General features: G+C 42.1%; 1 protein-coding gene across 1 annotated transcript in view; it reads right to left on the minus strand.

The window, feature by feature from the left end:
* The window catches only part of ANO2 (anoctamin 2), a 227,064-nt gene that overhangs the window by 181,586 nt on the left and 20,326 nt on the right, over positions 1–25,152 (minus strand). Inside the window, exon 3 of the mRNA XM_020785745.3 lies at positions 23,924–24,313. Within this exon, the coding sequence (XP_020641404.3) occupies positions 23,924–24,313 (390 nt within the window). The remainder of the gene's footprint in view (positions 1–23,923; positions 24,314–25,152) is intronic.

Here is a 25,152-nt window from a genome sequence, read left to right on the forward strand (position 1 = left end):
GTAGGAGTGCTATCCCTGGAGCACTTTCGTCTGCACATTGTGTAGTCAGTCATGCCAGGGATGAGTGATTGATTCCAGGCACAATGAAATTCCTACAAGGGAGAAGGTCAGGATAGTGACAAGTAGAACGCTGCTTCATTTTGGCAAAAATCAATTGCACCTTGAGTCTAATACCCCTTATATTCTACGCAGACTGAGATTCCATAAAAATGTTCAGCAGCAAGATAAAATATTGGATCTAATAATCTTTCCCAATTTCAGATTCTATGACTCTACAGTAGCATGGGCTAGAAATTCATCACAGATAAACCACAGTGTAAGAAATTCACTGGTTTTCTGAACAGTGAATGAAAAATATATTGGACAGTTCAGGAAGAGACCCCAGATGCTAAAGAGCTGCAGAGAGCATTAAATATGAACGTCAACATGTCATAGAGTATTCCAATCATAAAGCTATGCTATATAAATGAAATGAATTCGCTTTTAACAGAGAAAAATCAGCGCGGAAATTCATTTCATCTCCGACAAATGTATATGACTTCAGTACTTTAACAGGAAATAAGATAGTGAGTACTGCTTTACAGTGTCTGGCACACAGAAACAATCCTGCAGTTTACTACTTCAACATTCCTGTCACAAAGCACTAGAACTGTAAAATCCTGATGAAGTCATGTCATGTAATTAGAAATTAGACCTGTGGAAGTGCTGCTTTCTCAACTGCTACCTGGAAGCAAAAATTAGGGCTGTTGTGATACTTATGGAGACCAAGAAAAAACAGATTTTTTTCAAACTGTTCACCTTTTATTCCATCCACTTTGACTTTGGATGCACCCAGGTTTGGAATGGGGCCCCAGAATGTTACCTATGTTGTCATAAGTATGCATGAAAAGAAAACAGATGAAGGCTAGCTTTGGATAAAATGTAAAAAAAACCCTATAGTTTTTGAAAATAAACTCTCTGTTAAAATCAAGACCACTGAGTCATCATAAGATGGATGAAGTTGTGTAAACATTATTGGCTGTTTGTGTTTTCATTTAGGATTTAACACCCGATTTGGATCATAAAATCCTCAGGGCAGGGTCCTGTTTCCTACTTAGTTGTTTTTGCAAAACACCATTAAAAAACAAAAACAAAATGAAGCTGAAAACCTGCTTGGTATGGTAATTATGATCTAATAAGGTTTATGATTGGAATACATCAATTGAAGGGTGCGTTGTTCAGAAACAGGAAGGGAGGAGCAGTAGCATTGTAAGTATATAATGTATACACTTGTATGTTGCTGTTGAGTGGTAAAGGTCAAGCCTAGTGCTGCAATTGTGACCAGTGGCTAGAAATGGATGCTGATAACAGGACAAAAAGAAAACAGCTGTTCTTTGATACTTAGAAAACCCATTTAGGAATCATGCAACAGAAAAAGAATAATTGGCAGAAGCGTTCGAAGATGGTTTGTATGTGTGTAGGCCTACTCACAGTCATTAGCTCAGAGCTAAAGCCAGCTTATATGTATCAAAATGAATCTTCAGAAAGCCTATACCTGAGCTGTAGATTTTGTAGGCCACACCCATCCCAGAAACGCCATGTCAATGAAGCTGTTGAAATAAGAAAGTCATGCACTTCCTATAACCAGCCTGGCTAATTGCACCAGCTGAAGTTTCTGAACACTTTTAAACATATACATTATACTATAGTAACCCAAATTGGAAATAGTAAGGCCATGTTCCAGCCCATTACCATGGCTGTGTCAGAGATCTCCAAATATGGACACAGCTGATGCACAAGGTTTAACCATGCAAACCACAAATAGTAGCCGCGGTAGCCAGATGACCGGTATACAAAACAAACAAACAAACATGCCAAAGGACAAACTAAAAGCTGGGCATCCAGATTCAGGGTTGAATTCAGGAATAGATCCAAACTATAAGCCTGCATCTTGGGAGAATATATCCCCACTTAGGCTGAATTTGCACTCCCCATGTAGCCTTAATAGTTATAATCATTTCTTCCCATTCTAGAGATACTAAACATATATGTCTGTCTGTATTTCAACTTATATACCACCTCATAGGACAATGCATTCTCTGGGCAGTGTATAGCAAAACATGCAACAGGAAAAAATATAAAATTGACAGACAAATTAATCAGTAAAACCACTGACTAGATAACCTATCCTTTAAATAAATAAACAATTTAAGATGACATTGGACATCACTGGTACAATAACTAATAAAAGGCAGGTTTAAACAATTCTGGTTTTATTGCCTTCTTTAAAAGTTACTAAGATCATCCAATGTCAAATTTAATTTATTTGGAATGGGCCTCCTAATGGTCTCCTTGTAGAGAAAAGGTAAACAGCCCTCCTGTAGAGATGCACTGATGATATACATTCCCTAGCCAACTCCCTAGCTGCTTTTAGGAGTCCTGATGGGCAAGAATCTAAATAAGACATGGTGCCTTTGCATTCTCAGGCCATACCAACTGGAACTGATTTAACCTGACTAGATGGTACTTCCGACATCTTCTTCAAATCTACTGATATCAACATGGAGATCACAATGGATGCTTTCAGCCTTAGCTCTAAAATGGGCTGCTAATCTATTACAATTTCTATATTTGGATATGAGGATTGTTTTTGTCTGGAAGAAATAAGGCCAAAAGCGATATGGAAAAGCTCTGCCTGTTGATTAGCTGTTGACAATTTGCTGGGAATTATGGTTTATCGTAGTGCCCTTACATTTATTTTTGTATCTTTTGGATACTGCCTTTAGGGCCATTATTGGATACTGCTCCATAAAAGATTTCCTTCATTTCCTCTATAAATGTCTTCGCAGTTGCTTCATCGTCCTTAACAACTCCTTGAACCACGGGAAAGACTAGGCTCTACAGCAAAGAGGGTATTTAGGAGCAATTGTGTCTATAGATCAGGTCACCTCTGAGTATCAATGAGTGACCAGAGCATTGACAGAAGCATCATCCATATCAGCCAGGAACCTACCAGGACATTTTGGAAGCCATTTGGATCCATCAGTCTTCAGAGGTGGACCACCGTGGAGTGTCACAGTGGCTCAGAGTCCAAATCTCAGGAGGAGATGATCTGACCATGACAACAGGGTGGATTCAAAATTCACCATTTTTGGATCATCTTCCCCCTGCCCAAACATGACCACCAGGTATAGATCAGCAACAGGTGGGCCCAATGGAAAGTTGGGCTGGACCCCTGGCCATCATGGTCTCCATGAACTCCAGAGCCACTCCAGATGACTATGTCTCCACATGTATGTTGAAGTCCCCCAGTAGCAAAAGTCTGTGAGATATGTACTGTCAGCTCTGATAGGAAGTGAGCAGGGTTGTTGTACAACAACATCAGCTACATTCTCTCCCCATAGTCCAGCATGAGGGAAATATACACAAAACTTGGGCATGATAGGGCAGTAATTCTGCCGATAGTGAAAAAAGTTATATGAACAACAGCAACTCCTCCCCACCTCTCACCCCCGATCTGCCATGACACTGGATCAAGCCTGGGAAACACAGCTGGGAAGGGCTCCTCCCCCTTCGTCTCTCACCCAAGTTTCACTTATACATGCCAGGTCAATCTTTTCTTCTTCTATTAGGGCTGATATTAATTCAGTTTTACTTTGGTCCAACCTGAGTGCAGAATAGATATTAGATATCTGGGGTGTGCCTTCCTGTCATTAGGTTTTTGTCATTTATCATGATAATGTTATCCCTAAACATTTGATCATACCCCCTGCCCAATTCTCTTTTTATATTCCAGTTTTGAAACTACTGTTTATGTACCAGTCCACTAATTCAGATTTATGGAAACTCAGCTATATGTACTCAGTAAGATTTGAAGTTCAACTTCTGATTTATACATCTATGTCAATATTAATATCAGTCATATGAGCTTTTCCTTTCTCTTTCCTTTCTTCTTCTCTTTTTTTACAACCAAAGAACCAAAGTATATGCTAGCAATGGTTTTCTTTATTTCTGATTGCAATGGTCATAGGATTGATAAGTGACAAATAAAAGTGGGAAAGGGGCGCCAGTTCCCCATGCTCCAATCAGGGGTGTGAAGGACAGGAGGCTAGTGTGTCGTCCTCAGCAAAGGATAGACAAGAAGAGGTGTGCGGATGTGTAGAGGGTAAACTTATAAAAATAGAAGAGGAAGAGGTGAAGGGGGAAAAGGCAGTAGAGGTGTGCTTGGTGGAAGACAATGAAGGAGACAAAGGGGAGGAACAAGATCTGATAGTGTGGGAAGAGGTTATAAAAGAGTGGAGTGACATGCGGGAATTTAGAGTGGAAGCTGAGAAGAAAGAGAGAAACACAAAAGACAGCACGGTGCAGACAGAAGGGGGTGATGAAGTGGCTAGTAAGGTCTGTGATTTGTTAAGGGAATTTCCAAACCTTGAGGGGGATTGCTCCCTGATCCTGACTTGCCCAGAAGTGAAGGGAAAGTGGTGAAACCGCTGGAATGGATGGCCGTGGTTCACCCCCACAACCAAGGTGGAGGGAGGAAAGTGATCTGTCCCAGTCCCTCCTACAACAATCCACCCTAGAAGGGGACTGGGTGAGACATCCTTGTTGTGGGACAGTGTGTGCAGTGAGGAGCGCCCCCGTGAGACTGATAACCGACTGCGAGCGCTTTGGTCCAGCCCCAATGTGGGGAGTGACATATTTACACTTGAAATGAAGATCTTGAGTCATAAAACTATCACAAAATTAAGCTGTTTCGATCCATTTAACCTTGTTCATCAAGAAGTTGATGATGTTAATAAAATTGAAGCAGTTGGACAATCAAAACTGTCTCCATCTCTCATTCCTCTCAAAATGAGGGAACTGTCACCAACTTTAGAAGAACCTAATCACAAAGGGACATCCCACTACTTCAGAACATGGTAACCCACCAGCTTGCTTCTACCATAGACTGTGCAAAAAGAAAAGGACTGCCTTATCTGGTATCTTTGCACACAAAATTTAATTGATCTGGAAGCAAAGCATTCACAAAAAAGTACACTACTACTCTAGAACAAATATGCAGTCTATTAAACAGAGCTCTTAATTAAAAGAGTCCAAAACAGACAGAAAGCAACCTTATTATATTCCATCAATTATTTTCTGGAATCTAAGGATAGAGAGATGCATTACTGTTTCAAATTAAAAGCTGTGTTGATTACTTTAATAGAATCTTTTAAAAATGCAAGATTTCATATAGCTGTTTTGGAGCATGATTAATGTAATGTAATCTCAATCAGTTTGTCAAGATGGAGAACCATAATCTAAACCCTTGATCAAGTGAGGAAATGGGTCTGCATGAGTAGTAAGAAAACTGGCCATCCAGACGTAAGATTACAACTTCCATCACTCCTGACCCATTTATTGTCTATGGCAGAAATTAGAATCCAGTATAATCTCGTGTGGAGGAAGAATCACCTTATTGTGTGAGGGAGAAATCTGATGAGGAATGAGCTTTTTTTCTTTCCCTCTTCTTGCAAGTATCTAACTGGGGCTGGGCTGGGCCAACAACAATTGGCTCCAAGAGAAAAGAGGCTGCAGAAAAACAGGCCACAGAAGACAGCACAAAAGTCAGCTGCTCAAGGCAATGCTTTATATCCAGGTCTCCCACAAAAGTTGTCTAAAAAAGAACTGGTGAAAGCTGAACAGACAACAAACTAAAGACAATCCTAGCTAATTTTTTTCTTCTACTACTACTCTTTATGAATTAATTCAGTTACGTTTGATCCATTACAGAAATCTTTGACATTTGAATTTGACCAAACTCCAGGAGGCAGTGGAAGACAGGAGAGCCTGGTGTGCTCTGGTCCATGAGATCACGAAGAGTTGGACATGACTTAACGACTAAACAACAACAACAACGGTTGTTGTGGGTTTTTCAGGCTCTTTGGCCGTGTTCTGAAGGTTGTTCTTCCTAACGTTTCGCCAGTCTCTGTGGCCAGCATCTTCAGAGGACAGTACTCACCAGAGCACAGAGTGCTGTCCTCTGAAGATGCCGGTCACAGAGACTGGCAAAACATAAGGAAGAACAACCTTCAGAACATGGCCAAAGAGCCCAAAAAACCCACAACAACCATTAGATCCCGACCGTGAAAGCCTTAGCGAATACAACAACAACATTTATGTCTAAATTGTATCTCTCTGACTTGAGGGTCATCAAATATGTATGACCATTATATACATATTAAGAGAATTATACTTTACCCCCTTCCTCCCATTTTGCATGTGTTACCATTTATAGTCAAAAGAGTGGGAAAAGCTGTAATGGGATATAATCTCAAAAATGATAGAATAATTTCAATACGAATCCAAGGCAGACCTTTCAACATCACAATAATCCAAGTTTATGCACCTACCACCAATGCTGAGGAGACTGAAATTGACCAATTTTATGAAGATTTACAACACTTTCTAGAACTGACACCAAAGAGAGATGTTCTTCTCATTATAGGGGACTGGAGTGCTAAAGTAGGGAGTCAAGAGATAAAAGGAACCACAGGTAAGTTTGGCCTTGGAGTTCAAAACGAAGCAGGGCAAAGGCTAATAGAGTTTTGTCAAGAGAACATCTCAGACATTCTTTTCCAACAACACAAGAGGCGGCTCTGCACATGGAAATCACCAGATGGGCAATACCAAAATCAGATTGATTATATTCTCTGCAGCCAAAGATGCTCTATACAGTCAGCAAAAGCAAGACCTGGAGCTGATTGTGGCTCTGATTATCAGCTTTTCATAGCAAAATTCAAGCTTAAACTGAAGAGAGTAGGAAAAACCACTGGACTAGTCAGGTATAATCTAAACCAAATCCCTTATGAATACACAGTGGAAGTAAAGAACAGATTTAAGGAACTAGATTTGGTGCACAGAGTGCCTGAAGAACTTTCCTGTAACATTGTACAGAAAGCAGCAACATAAACCATCCCAAAGAAAAAGAAATGCAAGAAAGAAGTGGCTGTCCAGCGAGACCTTACAAATAGCAGAGAAGGGAAACAAAATGCAAGGGAGATGGGGAAAGTTACAGAAAATTGAGCGCAGACTTCCAAAGAATAGCAAGGAGAGACAAGAGGGCCTTCTTAAATGAACAATGAAAAGAAATAGAGGAAAATAATAGAAAAGGAAAAACCAGAGATCTGTTCAGGAAAATTGGAGATATTAAAGGAACATTCTGTGCAAAAATGGACATGATAAAGGACAAAAATGGGAGGGACCTAACAGAAGCAGACAACATCAAGAAGAGGTGGCAAGAATACACAGAGGAATTATATCAGAAAGATTTCGATATCCGGGACAACCCAGATAATATGGCTGCTGACCTTGAGCCAGACATCCTGGAGAGTGAAGTCAAGTGGGCCTTAGAAAGCTGGGCTAACAAGGCCAGTGGAGGTGATGGCATTCCAGTTGAACTACTGTATTTAAAATCTTAAAAGATTATGCTGTTAAGGTGCTACATTCAATATGCCAGCAAGTTTGGAAAACTCAACAGTGGCCAGAGGACTGGAAAAGATAAGTCTACATCCCAATCCCAAAGAAGAGCATTGCCAAAGAATGCTCCAACTACCGTACAATTGCACTCATTTCACACGCTAGCAAGGTTATGCTCAAAATCCTCCAAGGTAGGCTTCAGCAGTATGTGGACCGAGAACTCTCAGAAGTACAAGCTGGATTTTGAAGGGGCAGGGGAACTAGAGACCAAATGGCTAACATGTGCTGAATTATGGAGAAAGCCAGAAAGTTCCAGAAAAACCTCTACTTCTGCTTCATTGACTATGCAAAAGCCTTTGACTGTGTGGACCACAGCAAACAATGGCAAGTCCTTAAAGAAATGGGAGTGTCTGACCACCTTATCTATCTATTTGAGAAACCTATACATGGGACAGGAAGCAACAGTTAGAACTGGATATGGAAGAACTGATTAGTTTAAAATTGGGAAAGGAGTACGACAAGGCTGTATATTGTCCCCCAGGTTATTTAACTTATATGCAGAATACATCATGCGAAAGGCCAGACTGGAGGAATCCCGAGCCAGAATTAAGATTGCCGGAAGAAATATCAACAACCTCAGATATGCAAATGATACCACTCTGATGGCAGAAAGTGAGGAGGAATTAAAGAACCTCTTATTGAGGGTGAAAGAGGAGAGTGCAAAAAATGGTCTGAAGCTCAATATCAAAAAAGCTAAGATCATGGCCACTGGTCCCATCACCTCCTGGCAAATAGAAGGGGAAGATATGGAAGCAGTGACAAATTTTAATTTCTTGGGCTCAATTATCACTGCAGATGGTGACAGCAGCCACGAAATTAAAAGACACCTGCTTCTTGGGAGGAAAGCAATGACAAATCTAGACAGCATCTTAAAAAGCAGAGACATCGCCTTCTGAACAAAAGTCCGCATAGTCAAAGCTATGGTTTTTCCTGTCGTGATGTATGGAAGTGAGAGCTGGACCATAAAGAAAGCTGACTGCCAAAGAATTGATGTTTTTGAACTGTGTGGTACTGGAGGAGACTCTGGACTGCAAGGAGAACAAACCTATTCATTTTGAAGAAAATCAACCCTGAGTGCTCACTGGAAGGACAGATCCTGAAGCTGAGGCTCCAATACTTTGGCCATCTCATGAGAAGAGGAGACTCCCTGGAAAAGTCCCTGATGTTAGGAAAGTGTGAAGGCAAGAGGAGAAGGGGATGACAGAGGACGAGATGGTTGGACAGTGTCATCGAAGCAACCAACATGAATTTGACCCAACTCCGGGAGGCAGTGGAAGACAGGAGGGCCTGGCGTGCTCTGGTCCATGAGCTCACAAAGAGTTAGACATGACTAAATGACTAAACAACAACAAGCATTTATACCATCATGAGGGGTTTTTGGTTGTGTGTTCCTTTTTTTTTTTTGCTATTATCTTTCTTGTCCCAAAATCCTTAAAAACTGAGTCCTAAGAGGTAAGTTATTTGTCTTTGGAAAAATAAGCAAAACAACTTTTTTTAAAAATCAGCTTATTCATCTGCTAAAAGCTGTCTCTTTTGATATGTGTCTCATTCACAAAAGGCTGTAAAATAATCTTTCTTGATGAACTGCCAAGATGCATCTCAAATGGCTTCCCCGATATGTTCTTGCCATACACTGTAATAATTGAATACAGTAATGCATCAATTTCTAGTTATTAAGGAGCAGTTGAAGTTGGAGGTAACTACTGGTGGTTTATGGAGAGCAGATGGACTGTAATCCACTGGTGGAGCCCATGTGAGTTGCCCATTCACTTAGCAAGTTGTGCTTGGTGGGATTTTTTAAAAAATAAAATAGATTAGGTGGATCTTAATCTGATCCACAAAATATATTTCTTAAGGCATTTAATAAGAGCACATTTGCAAAAAAAAAAAAAAAAAGAAAAGATCAATTATTCTGTTAATGGGTTTTGTTTGTTTGGGGTTTTTTCTTGTTTTTTTTCTTTGCACATTTGAAGTATACATAACTGTGGGAATTCTGACAAAATATATCAGCCTACATAAATCTGAAGACAGATCATCCCTGATGTGGAGGAAAGAATATAGTGAACAATATGATGATATTTACAGGCATAGACAGAACTTAGAGAGATTAATTTTAATGCTTATGTATTAAGGTTACATCTGAAATGGATTTGGTATTTTTTTAATTTATTTAGGAAGCTAGCAAAGTAAGATGCTGTGACAAACCCAGACCTACTGGGATCTATCACACAGTTACTAAGCTGCCACCAACCATTCCCTATAATAAGTCACACAGACCAGGGATGGATTTTTAAACAATAAAAGAATAAGGTTTATTTTAAATACAAACAGGGTAAATAAAACAATCAGGTGAATAAAATAAAGTAACGTGGCTTATTCTCACACACACAAGCATACAGTTTGGTTCACCTAGAACCTTTAACTTAAAGCACAGACCCTGAACCCATCAGTTCTGGCTAACCAACAGACCCCTGAACCTTTCAGGCTGGTACTCTGACACACAGTAGTACCCTGTCAGACACCCAGACTCCCACAACAGCTTCTTCTTCCCCAGCTGCTGCTTCGTCCCAACCCAGTGTCTCACAGTCTGTCTCAGCATCTCCTCTTCACCACACAGGCATCACATATTTATACAGTACAGCCCCTCCTCCTGATGTCCCGCCTTCCACTCCCCATAGGATGGAACTTTCCCTCCAAACCCATGACAGACAGGTAACATCAGTGCTGTTATGTAACACCTCCCCTCTTTAAAAGTTGTTTTGTAGGGGGAAAGCTAAGGTGCTTTTCACCAAAAAAACAACCTGTATAAAACATACAACAACAGTTATACATACCCTATAATACTTACATATACTTACACTCCAAGTTAAACATAGCAAATAGGCATTTCAAACATTTACCATATGCATTACATCAATTTTACCTTTATTAATACAAACCAATTTAAAACCAGGTACATTTTAACTTTTTGTTTTCATTATATACATATAGTCCATGTTCTTTCGCCGTCTTCAGTCTTCAGGTCTTCTTGATAAGGCGTCAGCAACACAGTTCACTGACCCTCTGACCACCTTCACTTCAAAGTCATAGTCCTGTAAGTTCAAAGCCCACCTCATAAGTTTGCTATTGTGGGTTTTCATTGTCTTTAACCATTGCAATGGTGAATGGTCAGTACACAGAATAAAATGTCTTCCCCAGATGTAAGGCTTGGCCTTCTGGATCGCGTAGACTATGGCCAAACACTCCTTCTCCACGGTTGCCAAATGTCTCTCACCTTTTTGAAGTTTCCTACTCAGGTAGGACACTGGATGCTGGTCACCATTCTCATCCTCCTGGCACAGAACTGCTCCTACTCCGCTGTTAGACGCATCGGTGTAGATGATGAACTCCCGGTCGAAGTCTGGAGCCCGCAGCACAGGATAGTTGATTAACGCCTCCTTCAACCTCTGGAACGCCGCCTCACAGTCGCTGGTCCACGGGATGCGGTCATCAGCCTTCTTCCTCGTCAGATCGGTCAGCGGAGCCGCAATCTCGCTAAACCTCGGGATGAACTTTCTGTAGTAGCCCACCAACCCAAGAAATGATTTGACTTTTCTCTTGGTGGTGGGTCTAGGCCAATCTCGAACAGCTTCTATTTTGGCCTCCAGGGGTTTTATCATTCCTCCCCCTACCATGTGACCTAAGTATTTTATTTCTGGGCTACCCAGCTGACACTTGCTGGCCTTTACTGTTAGCCCTGCTGCACTTAACCTCTGCAGCACTAACTCCAGGTGTATCAGGTGATCTTCCCAGGTATTACTGAAGATCCCTATGTCATCAATGTAGGCCACTGTAAAGTCACTGAGCCCTGCCAAGGTCTGGTCCATCAGCCTTTGGAATGTGGCTGGTGCATTTCTGAGACCAAAGCTCAGGACTCGAAACTCATAGAGACCAAAAGGGCTGCAAAAGGCAGTCTTTTCTTGATCCCTGGGATCAATTCTTAATTGCCAATATCCCTTTACCAGGTCCAATGATGAGATGAACCGACAACCCCCTATGGTTTCAATCAGGTTGTCTAGCCTGGGCATTGGGTAGGCATCAGGAGTGGTTACACGGTTTAATTTCCTGTAATCAACACAAAACCTAATGCTCCCATCAGGCTTGTCCACAAGGACTATCGGAGAGGACCAAGGACTAGAAGAGGGGACGATTATGTTCTCCCTAAGCATCTCGTCCAGCTCCTTCCGCACCTTGTCCCTATAGGGTCCCGTTACTCGGTATGGGGATACTGCCTGCGGGGGTGCATCCCCTGTGTGGATCCGATGCATCACTCCCTTCACTATCCCCGGCTTGTTGGAAAACACCTGTTGATATTTATTAAGCAGCATTTTTAGTTCTTGCTGCTGGTCTTGGGTGAGTGCAGGACTGATCTTTACCTCCTCTGGGTTGTATTTTACTTCCCCTCTACCCTCCCAGAAGGGTAATTCCGCTTCCTCACTCTCAGCTGCTTTTATCGCGAATAAAACCCTCTGTTCCCCTCTGTAGTAGGGTTTTAGGGCATTCACATGAACCACCCTCCTTGCTTGGTTCTCCTCCTGCTCTATTAGGTAGTTCAGGTCTGACATCTTGGAAATGACCCTATATGGTCCTGCCCATTTGAGCTGCAGTTTATTCTCTCTGCAGGGCCTAAGCCAAAGCACTTCCTCCCCTGGGTCAAAGTGCCTCTCTCTAGCTTTGTGGTCATACCATGTTTTCTGTCTGACCTTCTGAGCTTGCAGGTTTTCTGCTGCCAGCTCTAGATTTCTCCTTAGGTCATTCATCAAGGTGTCTATGTAAGTCACAACGTCTTGTGGGTCATCCTGGGTGATCTGCTCCCAAATTTGTTTGATCAAATCAAGGGGCTCTTTCACCCCTAAGTGTGCAGCAAACATGTCAGAGTGACCCCTTTGTAAGATCATGGGGCGATACTTTTCAGGTACCACCAGCTGACTTCTGATCCCATCTCCCCCTTTTGAGATATTCCTCAGGGTTTCTCTATATAAAATCCCCTTTTTCTCCAGAAATCTCACTGGGGTTTCAGGTGTTAGCTGGACGTCAGTCACCTGTTCAAAACACTTTTGGAGAGTGGCGTCTGCCTTTTGCTCCTGTCCAAATCTGCTGTCTGTGGTTAAGGTTTCCACCACAGCTTCTGAACTCCCCTCTGCTTCCGCCTCTGGCTCATCATTACCCCCCTGAACTGTCCCCGTGGTGGCTTGTGAGCGTGTAATCACTAGCACCCTTTTCACATGTTCAGCCAGGTCATTTCCCACGAGCACGGCTGCGGGCAGAGTCGATGAAATCGCTAGCCGCCAATCTCCCCTCCAGCCTTGAAAGTTGACAGGTACCTCTGCTACTGGCAGAGAGATTATCTGCCCCTCAATCCCTGCCACCTTCATGCTCTCATTTGGGATTATAAACTCCCTAGGGATGATATCTGGATGGCACAGGGTTACCTGGGAACAAGTGTCCCGCAGCCCCCTATACTGACGGTCAAGTATTCCTACGTCCACCCCTGCTGTCTCAAACAACTGAGAATCTGTTTTTATCAGCAAGCAGCGCTTCACCTCCATAAGAGGACCATTTTCCTCAGCCTGATCAGCAGAGGTAGCTGTTCCAGACTGAGTAGTCATGGCAACAGGCTCCCTCTGTGACAATGAGCTTTGCTCCTTCTGGACACAGAACACAGCTTTTGGCTTGGTCCCACTAGCATTCTGAGGCACCATTCCTTTTAGCTGCTTTAATTTCTGACACTCTGAGATTAGATGACCCTTTCCCTGACAGAAATAACATTTTCTGGCGTATTTTGATTCTCTCTCATCTTGTTTTGGTTTTCCCTCCAAAATCTGAGGTCTTGGTTTCATGTCTGAGGGCTTCCCTTCACCATGGGCCCCTCCCCCTTGCTGGCTTTTCCCTGGTCCCTGAGAGTACTTGCTGTAGGTTTCTTTGGGTTTACCTACAGATTTCCCCTCACCCAAGGGCTTTCTTATTTGGGAAATAAAATCTGCGATCTCTGCGGCTGCTGCCACAGATTTCGGTTTCCTTTCCCTCACCTGGAATTTCAATTCCCCCTGCAGGACTGAATAGAACTGTTCCAGGGCTATCAAGTCTTTAAGCTGCTCATAGGTCTCTGTTCCCTCCTGCGATAGCCATTTCTCAAGCAGCCTCACCAATTGGGCCCCCACTTGGGTAAAAGTCTGTTCTGGTTTTTTTGTGAGGGACCTGAATCTTTGTCTCAGCTGCTCTGCATTTATCCCATGTCTTGCAAACACCAGTTTTTTAAACTCTGCAAAATCTTTCATCAGTCCCTCAGGCATCTCGGCATAAACCTCAGCCAGGCTACCACTGATTAAAGATCGCATGATGGTCATCTTCTCAGTTTCCCTCACTGAGAAGTCCACAAACGCTCTTTCCACTAAGGAAAAGAACACCTCAGGACAATCTCCCTTGTGGTACACAGGGAATTTCTTCAGGTCAGCCTTAGACAATTGGCCTCCCTCAGAATCCCTATTATTATTATTGTTCTGGTTCATCATTTCCAGTTTTCTTAACTCATACGCCATCCTTTCTTTTTCCAGAGCAATTTTCTCTCTCTCCATTCTTTCTTCCCTCTCCATTCTCTCTCTCTCTCTCTCTAATTCAAATTGCCTTTGTTTCTCCCTTTCCTCTCTTCTTTCTCTCTCTAATCTTTCCTCCATTTCCCTCACCCTCAGTTCATGCTGTTGGGCTAGGAGTATTTTTCTGAGTTCTGGGTCCTGCTCTCCTGTGCTGTCACCTTGCACTGAGCCAAATTCATCCTCAGAACCTTGGTCAATCTGGGGGTCTTTCACCTCACTCATGTCTGCTACTTGGCTTCGAGTCAAGGGCATACCCCCCCTCAGAACAGGCTGCTTTAAAAAGTCAAGCCTCAAAATAAAACGACCACTTTTTTCCTTTTACCTCAGAACCAGCTCTCCCTAGAGATTGCTGCTGTTCTTCAGCACTAAAGTTGCAACAGTATCGAGTCAGAGCCTACCCCCCTCTGCTGGGCCTCTCAGCTGGCAAGCTAGCTCACTGTTGCTACGCAGATTTGCCTCAGCTTTTCCCGCCAAAACTAGGCTGCCTCAGAGCACCTAAATCTAAGTCTCCCCAGTTGGCACGTTCTTCTACTAGTGCACCTCCCCGTGAGGTACACCTAGAAGATTACCTACGCGCCTCAGACTGTCCCTGACTAGACCCCCCTTGCTCTGGGCACACTTGCCAAGGCTTTGCTGGACCGCTGGACAACTGGACCAGTCGTATCCCACACGCTGGACACCAATCAATGTGACAAACCCAGACCTACTGGGATCTATCACACAGTTACTAAGCTGCCACCAACCATTCCCTATAATAAGTCACACAGACCAGGGATGGATTTTTAAACAATAAAAGAATAAGGTTTATTTTAAATACAAACAGGGTAAATAAAACAATCAGGTGAATAAAATAAAGTAACGTGGCTTATTCTCACACACACAAGCATACAGTTTGGTTCACCTAGAACCTTTAACTTAAAGCACAGACCCTGAACCCATCAGTTCTGGCTAACCAACAGACCCCTGAACCTTTCAGGCTGGTACTCTGACACACAGTAGTACCCTGTCAGACACCCAGACTCCCACAACAGCTTCTTCTTCCCCAGCTGCTGCTTCGTCCCAACCCAGTGTCTCACAGTCTGTCTCAGCATCTCCTCTTCACCACACAGGCATCACATATTTATACAGTACAGCCCCTCCTCCTGATGTCCCGCCTTCCACTCCCCATAGGATGGAACTTTCCCTCCAAACCCATGACAGACAGGTAACATCAGTGCTGTTATGTAACAGATGCTCCTTTTAAATTAAAAAAAAAATAAATTATAAAAATGTTATGAAAAAAAGCCTGAAGAAAACAAAATATTCTCAAAATGTAACAAATTAAAATACTATGAATACTCTTGCCCAAACATAGTTAAACATGTTAAATAATGTTTGAGAATGTAATGAACTAGACAGAACAAACTGATTTTTAACATTTGTTAAGCTTTGAACACAGATCTAATGATTAATGCTATAATAAGAACATTGCTATTTGATGCACACAGAGAGACCCTTTTATTCTGCTACCGTTTTGTTGTGACTGGACTGCCAGCAGCACCAAAAATACCTATTCTTCTAAAGTCAGTACTTAAAAGTTAAGCATTGTAAGTCTATAAATCCACACTTGAGAAATCTGGTTTCCTTTTAAGCCAGATGAAATGATAGCAGAATGGCTGCTTTTCTCTACACATCAAGACATACACATATGTGTGTGTGCTCACATCTACAAAAGTCCTTTTCCTTGGAGACTTAGAAAAATATGAATCCTCAAGGCCTTTCCATCATATGGGTGATCAAAGTTAAGCATTTAATTGGCAATCAAGTTCCACCACATGATTGTGCTGGTTTGCTTTTAATTTGACTCATGTATGGTCTCAACAAGCCTCATGGATGACACATCAGAGTTACCAATGTCCTTTTCCCATTAATATAGGACTCTGTGGACATACAAAAGAGATAGAATTAGAGAAGAACCTAAAGAGACAGAATTACAGTACAATAGAGGAGGGGAGCAAGAGTAGAAACTGCACTAATTCAGTAATGATGTTTACTGACTTCTCAGACGTGGACACTTGCCTTCCAGAATTTGACTTGCCGGATGAAAGAAGAAGAAAAGGATATTCTGGTGCTTATCCAGCATAAGGATTTGAAAAGTCAGTAAACAATGGCTATTTGAGAATTCTAAGACAAGCTTAAAGTACATACAGTGATAATTGTTCAATAAAGTGATAATAACTGAAAAGCTCTAAAATTGCTTTTAAAGCAGATGAAATTTAGCTGACAATTTCTATATTAGTGGCCTTTTCTACTGTAACCAACCTACCAGTCAATTAATCAACAAGCTAGTAAATTATGTTTCAATTCTAGCCCTTCAGACTGTTATGTGTGTGCTCCCTGTATAACCACTTTAGCTAGAATTATTTCTCTAATAAATACCTCAATTCTTATTTGCTTATAAGAAATGTGGACTTGATTTCTTTCCAATGTGGGTACTGTCCCCTGATAACTATTCAAACTTTCCAGGGCTGAATCCAGAAGTTAATTTGATCTACAGGATGTTTGATGCTACTTTCTGCACTAACTATGGTGATGGATTCAATCATGCAAGCCATCTACAAGCTGCAGTTGTACAGCCCTCTATGGATTATCACCTCAATAAGAAGTAAGCCATGAACTTCCATAGCCTCTGCTCAACCATTCAGTGCTCTGGGGGATCACAATTAGACATGGGATGTTTGTATTAGTCTCCCAGGAAAGACAAATATGAATATCAGCATTACAGGTACCTGAGCCATTTAGACCCTCTCCCCAGACCCTCTCACCAGTCCACTTACTGCTCACTGTACAGTATGTGCAGATGTCATTGTTTGCGATGCACCAATCATGGAAGTAGCCTGGTTGGCTCTTCTCTGCCTCCCTTCACAGCCGACCACTCTGGCAAGGGGGTAGGATGATGAGTCTCCCCGCTCAGCTGCTGAGTGAAACAAGTAAGTACCAACCAGGCTATTTCTGTGACTGGTGTATCATGAATGACAACGCCTGTGTACACTGCACAGTGAGCAGTAAGCAGACCAGCCAATTCTGTGGGGAAGGGTCCAATTAGTCCAGGCACCTGTGGTGACAATACTCATATTTGTCTCCCCAGAAGATGAATACAAATATCTCATATTTTATCACAATCTCTCAGCCTGACCTTCCTTACACGATGGTTGCGATGATAAAATAGGGAGGAAGCAGGCCATGCCCACTACTTTGAGCTCACTGGAGGAAAGGTGGGATATAAATACAAGAATTTTTTTTATTTTTGTTTATTTAAAATAGTTTTACTTCACCTTTCTCTTTTAAAAATACCCCAAGGTGGCTTCCATCCTTGAAAGACAATATTTAAAGCTGAAAACTGAGTATCCAATAGTGGTTTACAACATTATATTACAATATTTAAAGCTAAGAACAATGTGTATAAAGAGGCAGCTTACATCGAGTATAAAGAGGCAGTTTACATCATTAAAAGACAATATTAAAGCTAAAACAATGTATGCAAATACTAAAAAAGAAAAAACAAATACCACTCTGAGAGATAGTAAACACGTAATACTAAAGATATAGTCAGAGCAGTAATTCATTCCCATCCGTCTAATGCTTACTCATGTAGCCAGCCATGTGCCCAGTCGCTCATGTAGGCAGTCACTGAAGGAAAGCTTGCCTGAAGACAAAGGTCTTTGCCTACTTCCAAAAGGACAGCACAGATTAGGCTAGGCTGGCCTCCTGTGGGAGGGAGTTCCAAAGCCTGGGAGCAACAACAAAGAAGGCTCTCTCCTGTGTCCCCATCAGATGCACCTGATGATCTTAATACCTGAGCTGGCTCATAGTGGGAGGCATGGACTTTGAGAGAGCTTGGACCCAGGCCATTGAGGGCTTTATCAGTTAAAACCAGCACTCTGAATTGCTCCCGGAAACTAATTGTCAACCAGGGGAGCTTTTTGTAACAAGGGAGTTATGCAATCCGTGTAGCCAGCTCCAGTCACCAATCCGGCTGCTGCAATTTTGACCTGCTGAAGTTTCCTAATGCTTTCCATTGGCAGCCCCACACAGAGTGAGTTATAGTAATCCAGCCAGGATGTAACTAGGGTATGTATAACAGTGGCCAGATCAGATCTCTCCAGAAATTGATGTAGTTGGTGTACTAGTTTTAATCATGCAAAAGCACTCCTAGCTACTATGAAAACCTGGGCGTCGAGGCTCAGAGATGAATCCAGGAGTATCGCCAAGCTGCACACATGTGTTGTCAGGGAGAGTGTAACCCCATCTAGTACAGGCTGCATCCCTATTCCCTGATCTGTCTTTTGATTGACCAGAAGCACCTCTGTCTTGTCTGGATTAAATGTGAACAAAGTAACTGCAGATCTTAGACAAATGACATTTACTTTTCGGACCTTACTAAGTTAATGATTTTATACGAATTGCACTGAGGTAAGAGGTAATGAGTACATTTAAATATATAGGGCTGCATGTTATGCTTTTATATCTGCATATGTGAAGGTGAACTTTTCTGGCATTGAGATATATTTAGCCTATGAATATAATTAAAGAATAAACTGAAGTATAGCTCCAAAAATAGTGAATCAAACCAAGAGACACACAATATACTAAGGCAGGTTCTGTGAGGTTAATGAGGACTGACGTACTTACCCTGCAGGGTTAAAGAGATCACAGATTAAGTTCCCTTTCAGCTCAAACTACCTACATATGTAGGCCAGGGATCATTAAATATAATTGATCAGCTGCACTGCTGCTAGCGTCAGCAGATATATAGGGAGAAGACACACATTTATTAATTTTTTTAAAAAAGAAAGATTCCTAAAGATAAGACCCAAACTCCTTTTCTGTTAACGGTATGGATTCTGTTGTCATTTTTCCTTAAAAGTGATGATGGTGACAAAGCTGACTGGTCCACTAAAGCTTTTTCTACATTGTTCTTACATGTGTCTTTTTCTTCACCCACTTGCACATCTATCCTATTTACTGTGTCAATGGGGCTCCTATCTGCCCCATAGCAGTAGACTGCCAAGAGGCCAGTAGGCAAGTGGCCACTGAAAATGCAGACTGGAATCACAGCTGCCTGGTATTCGACATTTCCAGAGCTTTTGAAGGAAAAATGCCTCTATACATAACCCTTGCTTTCTCTCTTTCAATAGACTGTGATATATATCTTATATACAGTGGACCCTTGACTTACAGACGGCTTGACTTACAGACTTTTTGAGTTACAGACTTCTCTGGCCGCAAAATTTAGGTTTGACTTGCAGCCTGAGAATTGACTTACAGACCAGAAAAAAAACCAAAATGGAACAAAAACAGCCTGTTACGGGATTAATCGGTTTTCAATGCACTGTAGGTCAATGGAGACTTGACCTACAGACTTTTTGACTTGAGAACCGCCTTCCAATATGGATTAAGTTCTCAAGTCAAGACCCCACTGCTTTTCCTTTATAAAACACTCAGTGCTGTCCCATCCAGGGATATCATGAGAACAACAACATATTGCTGTTAGACGCTCATGTGTAACCAGCACTCATTAAGTAATAAGAAAGAAAGATCCAGGTAAGAGAAAGAACACGCACTTGGACACTGAAACAAAACAAAACAAAAAATAAAGTGAGATTTCAATGATAATTCATCTTCCTCAGGCTGTGCACCAAGTTCTCGTGTGTAGCTCCAAAATTATACTTTTAATACTAGCGTTCCAAAGTTTCATGGCCACTGTTGGGGGCCAGGTGTAGCTTCTCAGATGGAGTCAGCTGTAGTCTGCATTGTGCGAAATGCTTGTAGAGTGTGTCTTCAATCCCCTCTTCAGCCAGTGGTTTGGAATCTATCACCCATTTCTCTAAACAAAAGTTGGCCAGCACTTTGACCCCCCAGCTTCATTTCCCCCTTTCTTGAAACTCAACAAGTTTCTATTTGGCTATGGAAAACAAGCAGGGTAACGAGAAGCATGGCAAGCCTCCATCAGAGTTGGGATTGAAAATTTAGTTAAACCACTGGGAACAGCCAAATTCCACCACATTAAAGCCAGATCAATAGTTTTACTTGGTGGATGCTTTCCTTAGCATCCACTTTCCTTAGCATGCATTGAAAGCTCACTTTTTTTATTATTTTCTTAATGGGCCAATAAAGTATCACCTGTTCCTGCATTTGCATTGTTTTGAGGACCATGTGGCCTTGTCCTGATTTTTTCTAATGCCATTAACTAGGCTTCAGACATGGTATTGTGACTCAGCATTTGACAGATCAAACTAGATCATTGCCAAATGAGACAGAGATACATTTTCTGTGCATATGCTCAGGATTTACAATGCCATGTAAACCTAATCTTAAAGTACACTATTGGGGCCATAGATCTCAAAATGTGAATCCCTTAAGGCAGGCAAATCTCTAGGCTGGAAACATTCAACAGAGATTGCTGATGGTATAACAAAAGCATCATTTTCCATGGTGCACCGATGAATATTAATTTCCCCCCTGGGAATCCCTGGTCAAACATACTGAGCAACTTCTGAAGCCTAACAGAAAGTTTGCAAAGATTATAATAAAATGTGTGACACACTATGGGAATTAGTATCTCCATTGTATTACCTTCAACTTCCTAAAAATAAGAATACTTTCTCCAGACTAGATATTCTTTGAACCAAGTGAGAGGGATACCAAAGAGAAAAGTGTGGGGCACCTGGAGTGGCAACCAAAAAGGAGAGGGTTTGGTCTTGCACATTGACCAGCAAGGCAAGAGCTGTCTGTGGTCAACAGCACCCTGCATGAGTTCAGGATAATGGCATCCATCAGGAGACTGTTCAGGGAAAATGCTGGCTATTGACAACTGAACAATCTGCCTGGTTCTGGCAGATTGCCACAGTGCATCTTCCTCCATTAAGGACATGCTCTCTCTTTGGCTCTCTCTCAGAGGAAAGGGCCAAGTATAGCTTGTACGTCACTGGCAGTGCTGCCAGGTCTGAAGGCATACTAGATTCCCAGACTGCTAACATGGCAAATCTACAGATTAAAATAAGCTTGTTAACAGTCAGCCACACTGGCAATTCAGAAGGTTTAATGGACAAAGAATCCATGAAGAAGGTTGATCCAATGCCTGCTAAGTAATGTCCTAAGGCCCAGATTCTGAAGTAATGCCCAGAACCAACTTGTAGTGACCCTAACAGTTTCAAGGTAAGTGAGATATTTAAGGAAATGGTCTTTACAGTTCCATCCTTCCAGTGAGTTTCCACGGCCAAGTGAGGATTTGAACCCTGTTCTTCAGAGTCCTAGTCCATCACTCTATCAACTACACCACTGGTTCTTAACCTTGGGTTACTCAGGAGTTTTGGACTGCAACTCCCAGAAGCCTTCACCACCAGCTGTCCTGACTGGGGTTTCTGGGAGTTACAGTTCAAAAGCATCCGAGTAACAAAGGTTGAGAACCACTGAACTACACCACACTGTGTATCAAAGTAATGCCTGGATGTGTGCATTTGCAAAATGTTTATACCCAAAGTGACATGTGATGTTATGAGTTTTGTATCACCACATCTTTATTAGGTTCTGTAATAATGTGCCATGTTTCTGTAAGTGAGCAAGTTTGTCTTTCTAATTCTTACCAAGTTTCAAAATTGAAATCTGATGCTTGGCAACCCTTTCAGCTTAGCTTTTTAGAACTGGCATAGATGGGAGAAAGATTATCAGTAAACCCAGCAATAGGAAAACAAGGATGGGTAAGAATTTCATTTCATTTTGTTTTTTATAAGAATTTACTAAAACTCACAAAGCCTGAATTTTGAGCAAATGAACATTGAAAGACCCGCCTCTCCCTTATGGGGAGACTGTGTCTAAGAAACTAAACTTCCTGATGAAGACAATCCTCTGCAAAAGCCACAAGACTCTAGGGATAGCAACAAGGAAAAACAACAGAGTCTTGTTGCATCTTAAAGACTGATATGTTTCACTTGGCATAAACTTTTGCAGTCTCCATTACAGCCCCTTTCATAAGCTGGTTGGATAGCTCAGTAGTTTAGGTATGGTTGGGTGATCAATTCCCCACTGTGCCTCTTGGGAGAAGAGCCAGCCTCTGGAGGCATGGACAAGTAGCACGGTCCCAGGGCACCCCAGAAGACTGAATACAGTCAGAAAAGAAACTCTGAATCAAACTAATACAACAGAATCACTCCAGTTCAGCTTGCCATTGTAGTTGCACTCTGAAGTGGAAACTTCGACAATAAGGGCAAGTCTCTCTCACTTCCTTCAAACCTTTTATAGGCCAGGACATATTTCAAAATCACAGGAATCATCATAAAAATTGCCACCATGGTGGTAGTAGTGGCAGGCAGACTGCCCACTCCCAAAATACCTGCCATGGATCATGTGGCCAATCACAAATCACTCAGAAAGCAAAACAGTGAGGCTAAACCAAAGGCAATTTGCCCAAGAGCCAAAGTACAACACAGAGGTGGGATCAGAGTTCAAAACATAAACAATGAATTTGAAATCAAAATCACTACAACAGTTTTCTGCTTCTGTCTTCTAGAACAAAGACTGGTGAGACTCAAATTCAAATAAACTGGCCAAAAAGCAGAATATAAATGAGAAGTAGAGTCAAAGAAATCACACATTTGCCCTTCATGTGGAATAGTTTACTCATTTCAAAGAAGGTAAAGCAATGATGCTCAGAGAAACACAGATATGCACAACACCTGTCTACATCACCCACTCATATCAAAGCAACTAAGCAAAATACACACACAACACCCCCATTTTACCCCTAAAAAGGCAAAGCATCACATATACAGACAATCTCAGGGAAAACACACAGAACTCCAAGTTAAGCAACAACTTTGTTGTTGTTGTTTAGTCATTAAGTCGTGTCCAACTCTTCGTGACCCCATGGACCAAAGCACACCAGGCCCTCCTGTCTTCCACTGCCTCCCAGAGTTGGGTCAAATTCATGTTGGTAGCTTCGATGACACTGTCCAACCATCTCATCCTCTGTCGTCCCCTTCTCCTCCTGCCTTCACACTTTCTCAACATCAAGGTCTTTTCCAGGGACTCTTCTCTTCTCATGAGATGGCCAAAGTACAGGAGCCTCAGCTTCAGGATCACTCAGCTTCAACAACTGCCTACACCCAAATACAATATAGGCAAAATACGTATTTCACTTACTCTTGCTCCTTAGGAAAGTACTACTTTTCACTTTCACATTTTTTTGTTAGGTGGTGGTGGTTACTGGCCAGTAATTTTATTCTATAGTGGTTAGTTAAGAAAAAACGGGGGAGGGGGCAGAGATCCTTGTTTCCTAAAAGGGAGCAAGGGAGGTGTCTCCACATTACGACACAACACTAGAGGCCTCAAAACTGGAATAAATCTGATCTGTGCATCTCATATAATGCGAACCTATGTAGTCTCAGTTCATACATTAAAATTTGTTTACATACGGGTGACCTTGCCAGCAAATTGATACACTTCTCTCTGATCCCCTACACTGTGAGGGCAGCACCCAGTTGGAAGCAGAGGCACCACAACCCTGCACACTCAATGTGGACGCCATATTGGATCAATCGAATCCCTAGCATAATCTGTTAAAAGCAGAGAAATCATGTGATACAGCATGGTCATAGAGTACCCCACTCAAACACTACTTCCATATGCCTAAAGCAATGAGGCCACATTGATTGACTGTAGCAACTGAGGCAAAACCTTCCTCTGTTTATTAAACCAAAGCAACACTTTCTAGGCAGAAACACAATATGTCCTGAGGCTGTCCCCTGTCTTCTTACCTCCACATCCTTTTCTATCTCCAAACCAGCTTCCACCAGGTTGTGTTCAAATTCATTCCTCTGCTCCTGTTTTGCTTCCTCTAAAGCATCCAATGGACCCAAATCAATGACCTCAGCATCCAGACTGTGCATATCTTGGCCATGTTGCTGATGCTGCTCTTGTTGTTGTTCAGGTTGGTTTTTGGCAGTGTCCCCATTAGAAATAATAGCCAAAGATCCAGCTCTACGCAAGGGGCCTGGAGAACCATCACCAGGTTGTGAAGTACGCTTTCGGTAATGATAAGCTAAGACATAGTCCACTTTCCTCTTGCAGTCTTGGAAATGCATCCCTCCTGGTGTGGTCCTTTCTGGGTAGCCTACTTGAACTCCATCCAGATAATTGTTAATAACCTGGGGGAAAAAAGTTCAAAGACGCTTACTAGAAGAAAAATCCTAAGACAAAAGAGAGCAGAAGCATTCAGAATTTCCCAGCCCATCAGCCCAGGTTGACATACTACGTATGTGTGCAATATATGCAAGAATTAACAAGTTGTACGTGGAGGAAGGAAGTACAGTGGTGCCTCGCACAACGAGTGCCTCACACAATGATAAATTCACACAACGATGGCTTTTTCTGAAAAATTTGCCACCTCACACAACGATGTTTCCTATGGGGAATTTTCACACAACGATTTTGGGACCATGCTTCACAGAACGATTGCATTTTGGGTCCCCTGTTTCACTTAACAATGTTTTCAAAAAAGAGCGGGAAAGGTGGCTGTTTGGCAATGCTAATTTGTTCTTCTAACTGCCTGTACCCAGGATGCATTGCGCCTGTGCAGGGAAGGGATAAAAAACCTTCCCCATGCATCCTGGGTTTACTTTCCCACATGCAGTTCAAAGGTTGGCTTTGCCTCTTTGCTCTGTATTGTGGGTGCTTTCTGTGCTGGAGAACTTTCAAAGGTAAGCTTGCATTTCTGCTCCTGGGTGGGTGGTGGGTTTTACAGTGTATCTGTACTGTACTGTATTGTAAAACTCTGATGATTTTTGCAAGGGGGAATTTGGGTCTGTCTGGCTTTGGTTATGGGGTTTTTTTCATTGGGGAAATTGCAGGGGGTTTTTTGGCTGGGGGTTTCTGTGGATTTGTGTGGTATTTGAAAGCCCAAGTTCAAACTTAATTTTATTTTTTTTTTCCTGCATGTTGCTTCTTGGTTTGGGGGGGGGGGGTTATGCTTTGTGTGTGTGGAATT

The sequence above is a fragment of the Pogona vitticeps genome, chromosome 5 (genome assembly GCF_051106095.1).
Source record: "Pogona vitticeps strain Pit_001003342236 chromosome 5, PviZW2.1, whole genome shotgun sequence".
Lineage (NCBI taxonomy): Eukaryota > Metazoa > Chordata > Lepidosauria > Squamata > Agamidae > Pogona > Pogona vitticeps.